This window comes from Dipteris shenzhenensis, chromosome 24, assembly GCF_047967505.1.
Source record: "Dipteris shenzhenensis isolate YYH24624 ecotype China chromosome 24, Dip_SZ_1.0, whole genome shotgun sequence".
NCBI lineage: Eukaryota > Viridiplantae > Streptophyta > Polypodiopsida > Gleicheniales > Dipteridaceae > Dipteris > Dipteris shenzhenensis.
In genome coordinates, this window is record NC_141619.1 from 48,790,385 (window position 1) to 48,804,016 (window position 13,632).

General features: G+C 48.8%; 1 protein-coding gene across 1 annotated transcript in view; it reads left to right on the forward strand.

The window, feature by feature from the left end:
- LOC147886710 (TatD related DNase) overlaps nucleotides 1–13,632 on the forward strand; it is a 187,365-nt gene that overhangs the window by 100,829 nt on the left and 72,904 nt on the right. The window contains exon 3 of the mRNA XM_087395749.1: nucleotides 2,312–2,393. Within this exon, the coding sequence (XP_087251875.1) occupies nucleotides 2,312–2,393 (82 nt within the window). The remainder of the gene's footprint in view (nucleotides 1–2,311; nucleotides 2,394–13,632) is intronic.

The window sequence follows — 13,632 nt, forward strand, 5'->3', positions numbered from 1 at the left end:
GGATGGAGATTGGCTGAATGGGGATCCATTCGCCAATCGATGTGAAAAGGCCGATTCCAACACTGAAAAAGCTCCGTCCGTGAAACTACTACCCATGATGCCCTGAATGCGGGCGCAGGAAGAAGGAGAAAGAGAGGGTAGGAGAGAGGGGAAGGGAAGGGAAAGAGAGGGGCAGGAAGAAGAAGAAAGAGAGGGGAGGAGAGAGGGGAGACGGAGGTAGGCTGAGGGGGAGGCGTGGGGAGCTGAGATAGAAAGGAAGGGGGCGGGGAGGGAGAGGGAGGAAGTTTTTTTTTTTTTTTTAAACTTTTTTTTTCTTTCTTTCTTTTCTTTCCCCCCGGGGGGGTCACCTTGGGGGGGAGAGCGGCGCGGGGGGGGGGAGCGTGGGGGAGGGAGGGGGGCGAGGGAGGAGAAGGGGGCAGGGGGGCTGGCGGGGGAGAGGGAGGGCAGAGGAGAAGGGGGCAGTGGGGAGGGGGAGAGCAGCGGGGGGGGGAGAGGGAGGGCAAGGGAGGGGGGCGGGGGAGGAGAAGGGGCAGGGGGGCTGGCGGGGAAGAGGGAGGGCGGAGGAGAAGGGGGCAGCGGAAAGGGGGGCAGCGGGGGAGGGGAGAGGAGAAAGGGGCAGCGGGGAGGGGGGCAGCGGGGGGGGGGGTGCTGGCGAGGGAGAGGGATGACGGGGGAGGGGATGGGGGAGGAGAAGGGGGGCGGCGGGGCTGACGGGTGGGGGAGAGGTTGGGCGGGGAGGGAGAGGTAGGGGGTAGCGGGGGGGGGAGAGGGAGGGCGGGGAGGAGGAAGGGGAGAGGGAGGGTGAGGGAGGAGGGAGAGGGGGCTGGTGAGAGGGGAGGGAGAGGAGGAGCAGCGAGGGGGGGAGAGGGGGGGGCAGTAGCTCACGGGGAGGAGCAGCAGCTCATGAATGTTTTGCTAGGATTTTGTCAGCTGCAGGCTTTTGGGTAGCAGTTCGGGTGTCGCATACACAGAAAATAGACATGATTGTTAGATTAGATGCAAGGGAGCCTCATGGGTCACTCTTGTCAGCAACAATGCTTTAGGCAACGGCTGGCAGAGGCCTTGGAGACGGACATGTACGATAGCTAGTGCAGGCCACTTGTTCAGTAAAAAAAAAGGACACTAAAGGCAATCCGGCCGGTGGTGCTTCATTCTCTCTCTCTCAAAGTCGAGTGGGCAAGAATGGTGCCAATAGCAAGACAATTTGCAGGCCTCAAAGGCAGCCTGGTTGTCCTGTTTAGGCCAGCCAATGGAGGACTGCAGGTATAGGTCGGTCCTGCAATAGTCAATAAACAGACAATAGCAGGTTGGGGTAGGAGACATGCCACAAACTTGTAAGCCTGCGATGTGGCCTAGACTGTGAGTCGGTAGTTAGGTGGGCCAGTCATCCCGGACTTGGTTGGCTGATTTCTAGACCAGGTCGGTCTGTTTGGGGGATATAAGGAGAACCCCATTTGGGAGTTCCACATTCAAGAACTCAGCCTGCACATCATCATTGAGAGAGAAGAGCAAAAGGAGCCCAAGAGGAAAAAGATTCCTATAGGAGTAGAAGTCCCAACCTTCCAAAGTGTACCTAAGGAGCTCTGTCAGTAGCAGTGAACTCGAGTAGAACTTTGCAGGAGTTCTCTACCTTTGATCAGCTATTGAAGGCTACACAAAGGCATGTGGCAGAAGAGGTGTTCTCCACTTTATGTTGTTAGTTTTTGTACTTGGTTTGTACCATGATATATATTATGTTTTGTTTGTACATCTGAGTTCTTTTAGATTTGTGTTATTTTCTTTACTATTAAGTAAGCACACGAAGTTGAGTCATGTCTTCTTGAAGTTTCTTGTGCTCTCGGGATAAAATCTTCTGCTGTGAGGGGAGTTGGCCTGTAGCAAGCAACTACCCTATGTTTTTCGATAGGGATTGGGATTGTATGTTTGAAAAGCCAGTTGAGCCTGTGGATTGCACATTTGATCGGTGGAAGTTTTTGGTTTTTAGGAGACTACGCCTTGACATAGATATTTCACTAGTGGCATTTTCCTTCTGCGCTGTGACATTGATCTTTTCACACTCCTTTATTAGCATTTTCCATCTGCGATCCCTAAGGGCGCATTAGAGAATGCTATCTAGGGTACATGATGTAATGACGTCCTTGGTTGTGATTGATTGGAGGTTAGAGAGATTTTGTCACAGATTTGGCGGGAGATTATTTACTTTTTAAAGTAAGTGTGCGTATGGTACTTTTCTTGCTTCATGATTTCATATTGTGTTGTTTTTTGGAGGATTTCAAATCTCTAAGTTATTTCCAACATCGTTTGATTGAAGGTATGTGGAAGCTCGCTCGGCCAATTGGCTCGGGACATTGCGATGCATGCTTGATTCTGTGCCTGGTGCTGCTTTGGGAGAGGTAGATGCTTGCTGGTATTGCTACTTTTTATATATTTTAAAAGTACCTTCTACTAGAAAGCAATACAAAGAATCAACTTTTCATAAGGTGCTGCAGGAGAATCTTGGCTGCCTTGCAGCCTCTTCCTTCGGGTTCTAGAGCTCATTGCCTATGGTAACTTAGGAGGAGCTGCCAACAACTGGTGTGGTGGGCTATACAATCAATGCCTTTCTCGATCCACGAAAACAAAGAAGATACATGCAGGCCATGCCTTACAAAAATGCTCATACTACTTGGTGGTCTTCTTGGAATCCACTATACTTTTCTCCCAGATGGCACGCAGGTGTAGATAATATCTAGCCATAAGTTGATGCGGGTCGTGGCAAGATGGATGTGCTACCCCTCATCACAAGATTGCATCGTACTACTGAAGGTTCTAGGATGTGATGTTTTCAATCATTTACCAGACATTGTCCTTCAGAGAAAACTTGGGGATGCTACCAGGAGGGAGGACTAGTATCTTGAATCTCTCGGCTTGTAACTGCCTTCTCATCCACTAGATTGGTGGGGGAAACCACATCTATGGTGAATGTGTGTATATTTAAGGCAGTGGCCATGCGTTAGTTAATAAGGAGGGGTAGGGGAACTTTTTCCTCTAAGGCTTCCCAACCTAACACAGTTAGTGGTCGAGCTAGTTGTACAGCCAGTTTTGAATCACCCTAGGCTCACCCTAGGGTTTTACGCTTTATCATGTTGATAGCCCTCTTGTATCTTATTCTTGTAATCTTGATTCAGCTCAGATCCACATTTTTTAGCTTTCTCCATCTCCAAACTCTCATGTTAGAGCAGGCTGCGCCGGTCCCTCCCCGTTCCATTCTAAGCTTGGGAGCTCACTTCTGCACACTTTCATCGGGAAGAAATTCGGATTTGTCGCGCGAGAAGTCACCTCAAACAGCAGGGCGCTCTGATTTTTGATGCCCGGACTGCTCTTGAAGCCTTCCTACAGCGCTCCTTGCCTATCTTGGTGGTGTTTATGGAGCTGGCTGCCACCCTTTTGCTGCCTTTTTTGCTATTTTTCTTCTGCTGCAGCAGTCTTTCCTCTCTTGGAGGGAGTTTGTTGCTGGCCCCCTTCATTTGGAGCTAATTTACTGCTATGCAACCAACATTTTGGTGAAATTTTTGCTGCATCGTGTGTTTCTAGACAAGCCGCCCCTATTTTGACTTATTAGCATTACCTTCAAGGTCATCTTCAGACCAATTTTCATGTCTACTTGCTGGATGACTCATTTGGGGAACTGTTTCAAGGCTTTTGGAGCTGTCTACTACCAGATTGTGACCTGTTTCTGTCAGTATTTTGCTTAGACAGCTCAGTTTTGGCACTCTCATGTGCATCCTTCAAAATACAGTTCTGCAATTTACAAAACAGAGTGAATATCAGTCATTTAATGCTTGGCCAGTCAATTTTGGTCTAAGGGAAACATTTGTACTTCGTTTGGAGCAAAATTTCAGTCATGTTTTTGGACTTTGGAGGTACTTTGCTGCCCATTCTTAAAGTGTACTCTGGGTAAGAATTGAGTTAACTATTGCTTACAGTTGGAATTCTCCTTTGGTTGCATTTGTAGGCCCTCATGCCTTGGGGCAATTTTTTGTGTGCAAAAAGATGACTTCATTAAGTATGAATGAAAGCCGCAAGAGCAAGCTCAAATGCGGGAGTACATCATGACATGCATGAAAGGAAAAAAAGCTCAAAAAGAGCTAACAAAAATCCAAGGTGGAGGCTGAAAATGCCATCTCAACCCTGAAATAGTCTCAGAGAAGAAAGGAGATCCTCTCCAAACTTTGAAAAAGGTATCTCTCCTGGCTGTAGGTGCTCTGGAGGATCCCTGCGTGCTCGCCCAAATGGCCATTAGTGTGTGTATAGTATCAGTGCGTATACTAGCCATAGATTGGGACAAGTGGAACTATGAACCCTCCATCGCCTCGGTACATCTAGCCCTCCAAATATGCCATGCTGCAATACTAGCCAAAATATCCCAAGTTGTGTCTACGGAGGCATGAGCAGTTCTGAAAGGAGTGAAAAGAACATCGTGGAGAGAGCATGACTCCACAGAGTGTCGTCATATAATGAAGGACGAGTCTGAGTCCTGTCCCTCGAAAAACTCATGAGGTCCAGTAAGAGATAACCATGCCACTGATCCCCAAGTCATGAAGAAGGGTGCTCTATGAAATATGCAAAGAATCCTGGCAACACCCTTCCAGATCGTCCTCGCCTCTATCTGCACTCTCAAAGGCAATGCTGAATTGACTCGACTGCTGTGTGGCATCGAGGACAAGTAGGGTCAGCCCTGAACCTGGATCTCCACATGTTGACTGCAATCCCTCCATGAATAGAAAGCCAAAAGAAGAGAGTGATCTCTCTATTTCGGAGGGATTTCTAGAGCCTCCAAAAGTTTTTCTGCACCTTTGCATAAATATGAAAACTATCCCAATGAGGAGCTCTGGAGGGCCTCCAACCTCTACTGCTAAGCTGAAATCTCCAGGCATTTCTAACTGTGCAACGAAAGAAGGGGATGCTCTTCTCTCGGTGCCCTTCATCGATCCATTCACACTCCCCTGGATCCCACTGCAAGAACCTGATGGGAGAACCACTATATAACTAGAGTCTCCAAGACCCAAGTGCCAAGAGAAGATACCAAGATCAAGATATCCACTGTGAATCCATGCTCCACACCATGTACCCTGCAATCCTAACCGGCTGGAAGGCAATCTCCAAAAGAATATCATCTAAGGATTTGAGAAGTCTGCCTCCCCCGACTGAACATTAAAGACAAGGATCTCCTCATCTGCATCCCACAAGGCAATGACCTGTAAAGGGACACCCGTCCCTGAAAAGGCTTCCAACCAAGTGGACTCTGTGATCGGTAAGTCATCTGTATCTATCCACATTGCTGGTATGGCTGCCTCTATCTACTACATCATGACTGCACTCCCTCCAAGGTGGCCAACTGATAAGAATCTTTGATCTTTTGGAAGCTGTCTAAAAGCCTTCTAGGCACCTATAGTGGAAGCAGGTCCCCTCTCCCATCTAGACCACTGCATATAATGTGGCACGCCCAGTGATCTGCCATGTTCATCCAATATGGATTCATTCCACATAACTGGCTGCCTGTCTATTTCTTTGCGAGAGGTGTAACTCTTTGAAGAGTGTCTCTGAAGCTGTCCCAAGCTTTCAAAATGGAAGCCATAAGAGTGGGAGAAGGGAGATCTAAGATGAGCTGAAGTAAAAATCCATCTGGAGCTGTCCATCCAATTTCCCCCATGAAAAGGAGTACAAGACTGAATGTTGCGTAGGAAAAAGTATTTCCAAGGCTCCTGTCCAGGCATCAAACCTCTCACAACAAATTTGCAGAGCAAGGCCATACACTGCAAATTCGGATGAATAATATGGAGACCTCCTTCCCCAGTGGGGAGAATAAGGGTCTCCCAAGCCACCCTGGCTATAACATCTGAGGTGCCATCTAACCCACTCTAAAGAAAGGTCCTGACAGGTCTCATGAGCTTAGATATGCAACCTCTAGATTTGCACCAACAAGAGCAAACAAACGAGGCAGTAGCCAATAGTACATGGTACACAGCCACTACTCTGGATGCAAGGTCAAGTCTAACAGAACTCCAAAAAATGAGTTCCTCCTAATGCTCTCCAACATGGGAGCAAATTGTTGTGCTGGAGAGATGCCCACCCCAACCTGGCATCCTAAGTACCTGATGGAAGCACCCCTTTGAATCCAAGTGAACGCTATGCCAATCCTCCAGTCTGGAGTGTCCTCATCACTAATCCAAAAGCCATTGGATTTGTTTTAATTAATATGGGTCCCTGCTACAGTGCAAAACAAATCCAAGGCTGTTCTGAAAGAGGTGAGTGTATGTGGTGTGGCGTCCAAAAAAACAGACGTGTCATCTGCTGACTCACTATCCAAAAGCTCATCCTCATGCCTCAACGGAAGACTCAGCCCTATAATATCAGCTTGAGCTCTAAGGTAGTAGCTCATAGCTTTAGCCACATATAAAAAGAGAAAGGGGGCTAAAGGGCATCCCTGACGGACTGATCTGATAATCTGAAATCTGTCTCCCTTGACTCCACCAATGAGAACCTGGCTATGGGCTGATCTGTAGAGAGTTGACACCCCTCTGATCCATGCATCTGTGAATCCAAAGTGAGAGAGGGTACCCTCCAAAAAACTCTAGTCTACTCTATCATAAGCTTTCTCAAAGTCCAGGAGTAGAATGGCAAGCCTATGGCCATTATGGATGGCCCATTTAGAAGCCTCCCAGAATGATAAAATATTATCAAAGATGCTCCTACCATGCACAAAATCTGTCTGTGTATCATGTATAAGATCTGGAAGAAAGGGCTGCAGATGCAGGTTGATTGCTTTTGCTAGGATTTTGTACAAAGTGCCCAACAAAGTGATCAGTCTCCACTGCGACACTAAATTCCTGCAACCCCCTTTAGTGATAAGATGAATGAGGCCCTCAGTAAGTGAGTCTGGCATCTCACCCGAGTCCCAAACGCTCTGCAGGGCTGAGCTGATGTGATCCCCAATCTGATCCCAAAATGAAATAAAGAAAGAGGGTGTAAGGCCATTTGAACCAGGACACTTGCCCTTGTGAAAGGCAGAGAGAGTAGTGCTGAACTCTATGTTGGTGAATGGTGCATCGAGTGAGACTATCATATCTCCAGTAACCAATATAGGTAAATGCTGCCAAATAATACCTCGAGCATCATCTCTCGCCTGAGTATCAGGATTTGCCGAAAGAAGGAAGGCATAGAAATCTGTAGCTACCAGTAAGACGGTATTCGGATGTGTCTGTAAAACTCCGTCTGAGTCACCAAGTTGTGCAACGCTCTCCCTACTATGTCCGGGGCCAAGAGTAGAGAAGAACTGCTTGTTGACCCTACCTCCCGTCTGGGTCCAAAATGACTCCCTGGCATGAAAGGCATACTCTGCTCTTTGATCCAACAATGACTGTTGCTGAGTGCTTGCTGCAGCAAGGCGCTCCTGAACCCAAGCATCTGTAGGCCTCTTGTGCTCTTCCCTCTGAAGAGCAGCCAACTGTTGGAGGATACCTATCTCTCGCCCGAGAATCTCACCTCTCCTGAACCGAGCAACTGAGTGAGTCGCTAATATCTGAGAGGGTTGCTGCTATATCTGATGGGGAAAGCAGCCCATCGTGCATGTGAAAAACCCAAGTCTGTAGAACTACCTTTGTGAGGCCCTTCTCTGCGTAGAAAGCATATGGAATCCTGATACTGGCAGAGCGACTCCTGACCTGAGGATTTGAAACGTACAAAACAACTGGAAAATGGTCTGAAGTGGACACACCAGGTGTAATGCATACCGTCCCACCTCTATCCAGAGCCCATTCATCCACATAAAATCTATCAATCTCTGTGCATGGATAGGCATCTGCACTCTCCTGTTCGACCAAGAAAACAAGAGTGAATATGGCTGAGTGTGAAAAGCATCATCATGCCAAGCATCTCTGCCACTGTACTGAAAAAGGAAGGCATCCCAAGCTGCTCTCTCTAGGGAGTGTAAGCCACCTTCCCTACCATCTCTTTTGTTTGTGGGCATTTCAACCATGTTGAAATCACCCCCAATGATCTAAGACTCTGCAATGCATGACCAAGAAAGCAGCTCCTTCCAGAAAAGGACATGGTTCCCTCTTGAATTGGGGGCATAAAGGTTTAAAAACCAACCTTACGGCCACCAATCAAAAGAATGACCCACTGAGCTCTAGAGGGAACTATGATCCCATGTCCAATCACTAAGGGAAGCATAGAAGAAGAAACAGAAATACAAGTACCTCCCTTGGTGCCGGTGACCAAAAAGTATGCCCTGAAAGAAGCTTACTCGACTTGCCACAATCCCTGACATCCAGTTTGTGTTCCTGAATCATGAGGACTGTTACCTTATCACACGACCACCTGTCGACAGGCGTTGACCACATGACGACATCTGTTGACCACATGTTGACCATGTGTCAACACAAGTTAGCCACGCGATCACACGGGAGGTCGACACAGGTCAACCACAGGTCGACACATGTCAACCACAGGTCATCAAGAGCTGCGCACACGGAGAGTGAGCTTAGCACATGGAGCAGTCAGGAGTATTTATATTACACAGTGGTTCAGTGATACAGTGGTGCAGTGGTGCGGTGAACCAACTCACCTGCACATGGAGAATTTACACCATCGGGCTGGGGAGTCAGGGAGTCAGAAAGTCGCCGAAGCCATCAAGAGGTGCGGTGAACCAGCTCACCTGCACATGGAGAATTTATACCATCAGGCTGGCAAGTCAGGGAGTCAGGAAGTCGCTGAAGCCATCAAGAGAGCCAGCGGCGCCACGGCTATCCTCAACAGCTAAGGAGATAAGAGGATGACCAATGGGAAGAAAGAGGGGGAATTCTCAGCGAAGAAGGGACCCTCCAAGGCGGGGGATGAAGATGAAGGAGAAGGGAGAGAGAAAGGGGCGGCATTCAGCATTCGGCATTCGGCACTGGAGCGAAAGGGAGGAGAGTGAGGAGAGATAGAGGCTAGAGCTACGAGCTCGCCAAGGAGCGAATGTGAGAGATTTGTGTGTACCCTTTGTCTACTATGGGGATAGACCTGTGTATTCTGGTGATTTGCGACTTGTGTATTCTTGTGACTTGCGACTTGTGACCTGGGGATACGTCCAGTGATATGTACATTGGCCAATTCGGTCACTTTCTCATCTCTCTTGTCTCTTCCGGATATGGGGATTGTTCACCAGTGTAGGATTTTCTTATTTTGCTTAAGTTGTGGAGTTCACCGGTGATTGTCACTTAGCATAGTGCACTCTTACGTCGTCGTTCACTGCAGAATAGCATACGACACTCGCACACTACTGCACGGTGCGCTCTGCACGATCCATTGCATTAGAGCATTGCACAACTCATGCTTCTCACACCAGTGGCCTTTGGCCTCCGGTAACACCTCCGGAAGGATAGGAACCCCTCCCCTCAAACAGTTTATGGCGATCACGGTGGGACACTGCTGGTATTGAGTAGCACGAGAGAAGTCGTGATCTAGGGTCCTAGAGAGAGGTCTTATGCCGAGTAGTTCTGAAACCTTTGAAGGAGCTAGTGAGAGAACTAGGAGGTACTTGAGGAGAGTGGAGAAAAGACTTCCGGCAGACCAAACTAGGTACAAGAAGCATTACGTGCGACGTAAGTTTGCGAAGCCCTCAACTCGAGCACAAAGTGAGCCCACTGGAGCAGTAGCCAGAGCAAGTAACTTCATCGACACTCTCATTGACTTGGACCAACAGGGACCCTGGTGGTCAGATCCGGACTCCGGAGAAGAAGAAGTGCAAAGCGGAGAACAGGTGAAAGAAGAGGGTACTAAGGACGAGGGCTCCTCAGGGACTCATCAAGGTCAAGGAAGCCCCTCTTCTCTTCCTGCAACGATGTCTTCATCAACCACCTCTTCTACCGGAGTGGTGACTCCATCTGCTCCTGCCTCAACCTCTTGTGGACAAGCTGCGACCTCATCTGTTATGCATAGCTCCGGGCTCCTAGCTAATCCTTCTTCTACATCTATTCCATTGGGGGGTACTTTTGCTCCGGCCATGCCTTTACCTGCCACGATGGTTTCATCTCCCTTTCCATCCACATTGGTGTTGCCTTTTCCACCACCTCCTTCCTTCCCTTCTGCCTACTCATCCATGACTTCAGCTCCGTCCCTTTCTCTCCCAAATGCTCCCCCATCCTCTTTCACCCCCACATCTTCCATGTTCTCACCCTTTCCCTCTGCAACACCGAGACCCCCCACTTACGCGCTACCATCTGGGTACACTCCCTCTATGACTACATCAGTAGTGACTTCCCCATTGTGGTCCTCCACAGGAGGAGTTGTCGGGGTGGTCTCCTCCTTGGGAACACCAACACTCATTACAGCCCCATCAGGACTCCCTCCAACTCTTGCATCTTCTCCAACCTCTCGGGTGGGGATGGCCGTTCTCAGTCCCCCAGACAGAGCTAGACTTCTTGAGCTACTCAACAAGGTCCACGTGAAGACTCAAAAGTTCAAAGGCCACCTCCATGAGGATGCGGAAGCTCATGTGAGGAAGTTCCTCACAGCATGTAAAGCTAAAGGTGTGGAGAATGAGCATGCGTTCCTTCACATCTTTCCTTCGTCATTGGAGGATGCAGCGGATGTATGGTACAGTCAGTTTCCTCCGGACCACTTCCAGACGTGGACAGACCTAAGGGAGGAATTCTTACGCACTTTCAAGTTGGAAAAATTCGAACACATGATTGTCCAAGAGTTGTCCACTGACACCATGAAGCCTGGAGAAAGCATCTCTGAGATGTACACAAGGATGAGGGTCTTGGCGGCAAAGATGTCTGTGCCACTTAATGATGCTGTTATGAAGGGATGGTTTTTGAAAGCATTACCCCCTTCCATTGCTATAAGGTTGGTGGATAAACTCCCTGAACATGCCTCACTTCAAGACTTCCTAAAAGAAGCTGTCAAGATGGAACGGTCACAATTAAGCTTTGCCTCATCAACGAATACGACCACCCAACTCCCAAGAGAGGAGGGATCATCCGCATGGCAGCAACTCAAGAAGGAGTTAGAAGAAATCAAAGAAGGCCTGAAAGATAGAATAAAGGTGGATGGCCAATCGTCCTTTGAGGCCCAAATTCGAAGTGGCCTTTGGTGCACCGAATGCAAGGGTTCTAACCATGGTTACTGGGAGTGCCCCTCCAAGCGAAAGGTACCTACTTCTACCTCATTTTGTACATTTTGTGAGATCCATGGACATGATGCCTCTGAGTGTAGGTACCTTAAAGGATTAAGGAAGCTTCTTCCAGAGTATACCTCGGGGGAACCTCTCATTGCTGCAGTCAACAGAACGGTACCCATAACTTCTGGACCAGCAGAAGTATCTCCTGCTCCCCCTCTTGCACGAGCATCTGAGCCACCTCCTCCTCCTGTCATGCCACCTCCATTGCTTCCGACTCCCCCTTTGCTCCAAGCTCCTGCCCCCAATTCAATTGGTTCCCCTTATTTCTATCCTCAACCATACTATGCCCCGTACCAACCACCTATGTCAGGAGGTGGCTATGGACCCTCTTATCAACGCGGTCGAAGGGGTGGTTTCAGAGGTGGACGCGGAGGTGCAGGCAGGGGTACAAACTTTAGAAGACCCATCATGTGTTACAGATGTGGCGAGTACGGCCACTACCAAGATGATTGTACACAGCCGTTCGGGGGACCCTCTTGTACACAGTGCAACACAAATGACCACTACACCAGAGATTGTCCCAGTAGAAGAGTGGAACCCGCATCCCAAGTGAATATGGTTGATGTAGTAGTGGCGGGGGAGGGCAACAATCCCCATTTGATTGGCGCAGTGTTGGGCGCTGTGACACGGTCACATACAAAAGGTGACAAATGTAAGGGTGACTCAGAGTCAGCACCGGAGACCTCAGCACCAATGAGTTCGACAAGTGTTCCCCCACCGAGGTCATTCTCCTCCTCCAAGGTACACAGTACGCCCAGGAATAGACCACCCATGCTGGCTTCTGATAGTGATTTAGAAACAAACTCGAAGGACCCACAACCATTAAGGTCAACCACTAACTCTGGGAGTGCCTCATCCTCGGGGGATCACTCTATGCCTTTGAGGTATCAGGAGGTAGTAAAGGGTGTCACGAGAGATCTTCAAACAAGTTCTGAAGATGAAGGTAGCACACGTCAGCTTCCATCCCGCAAGTCCAGAACTGTGAGGTTTGCAACAGAAGTAACAACCCTCGGACAGTACCGGGATAAGGAGGCACGAGTAGGTCCTCCCACTTTGTCCTCAACAGCACTCAACAGAGAAGAGGCTATGGGGACAAGATCTAGTTCTGCCCAGGAAAAAGGGAAAGGAGTAATGGAAGAGAAACCACTGGAGACAATGACTCACAGTTCAGACCTACATCCACATCCTCGTGTAAGCTTCGACCCTCGGCCAGAGGCTAGGAGGATGAAGTTGCAAAAGGCTAATGCTAGTGTCCACCACTACTCTTTGTTTGAAGATCTTATGAGTTTCAAACCCAACCTCACTCTACGACAACTTTGCCTATTGTCCCCCCAAATCAAGCATCAGACTATTACGTTTCTGAATCGCCTCCCAGGAGGTCGACACAAGGGATCTACTCCGAGTGGGCCACCACCAGAGACATTACCGGCTCAACATGGGTCTACACCGGACCACTTCTCTGCCTACGCTGCCCTCACTTGTGAACAAAGTCCCAAGCTCACCGTGGAGATCCATGGCGTGGAGCTGAAGGACGTCTTCCTCGATGGTGGGGCGGCTGTGAACATTATGCCAAAAGGTACACTCCAAAAACTAGGGTTGAAGTTGACAAGTGATGTTCACTTTCAGGTACGCATGGCTGATCAACGCAGAGTAAAACCAATGGGTGCAGTCAAAGGTGTTCACATGAAGATTGGCGGAGTAACTTTTCTCTCCAATTTTGTTGTCCTTGATATGACCGAAAATGAACAAACTTACCCTCTACTTCTTGGTCGGCCATGGTTGCGGTCTTCAAAAGCCATTCAGGATTGGTCAACTGATGAAGTTCGATTGCCCCTGGGATCGACATCCCTCGAAATAGATATGGTCACAGGGCAGGCAAGGCACATACCAATAGAACTAGGAGAGGAGGATTTTGAAGAACAAGCCGGAGTCGAAGAGGAGCATTGGGCCTGTGGGGACTGGCCCACGGGTGGTGACCAAGGTATCAATGAGGAGACAACCCTAGAAGGATTTGAAAGTTTGACCTACTTGTTGGATCGGGCTGATCAAGAAGACGAGGAGGCTGTCATTTTGGATTGGATGGGAGCCCTGGGCTCATTAGCGGTCAACATGGTGGAACTATGCCAACAAGAAGATCAAGAAGAACACCTACTTGCAGTGTCAGAAATCCACCCAGAACGACAGGGTCTGGCTGAACTAGTTTACGAAAGGATGCCCTTTGGACTTTGCAATAGTCCACACATGTATAAGAGAATGGTCACTAGGGGTACTACAGTGGACACCACAGATCGTACTGAGGACAATGATGGTACTGCAGTAAACATTGAGGATTGTCCAGTGGCCGACATGGAGGACATTGGTCAAAATGATGCTGACAATACTATAGGATACAATGAAGGATCTACTAGGGACGAGGCTAGTAG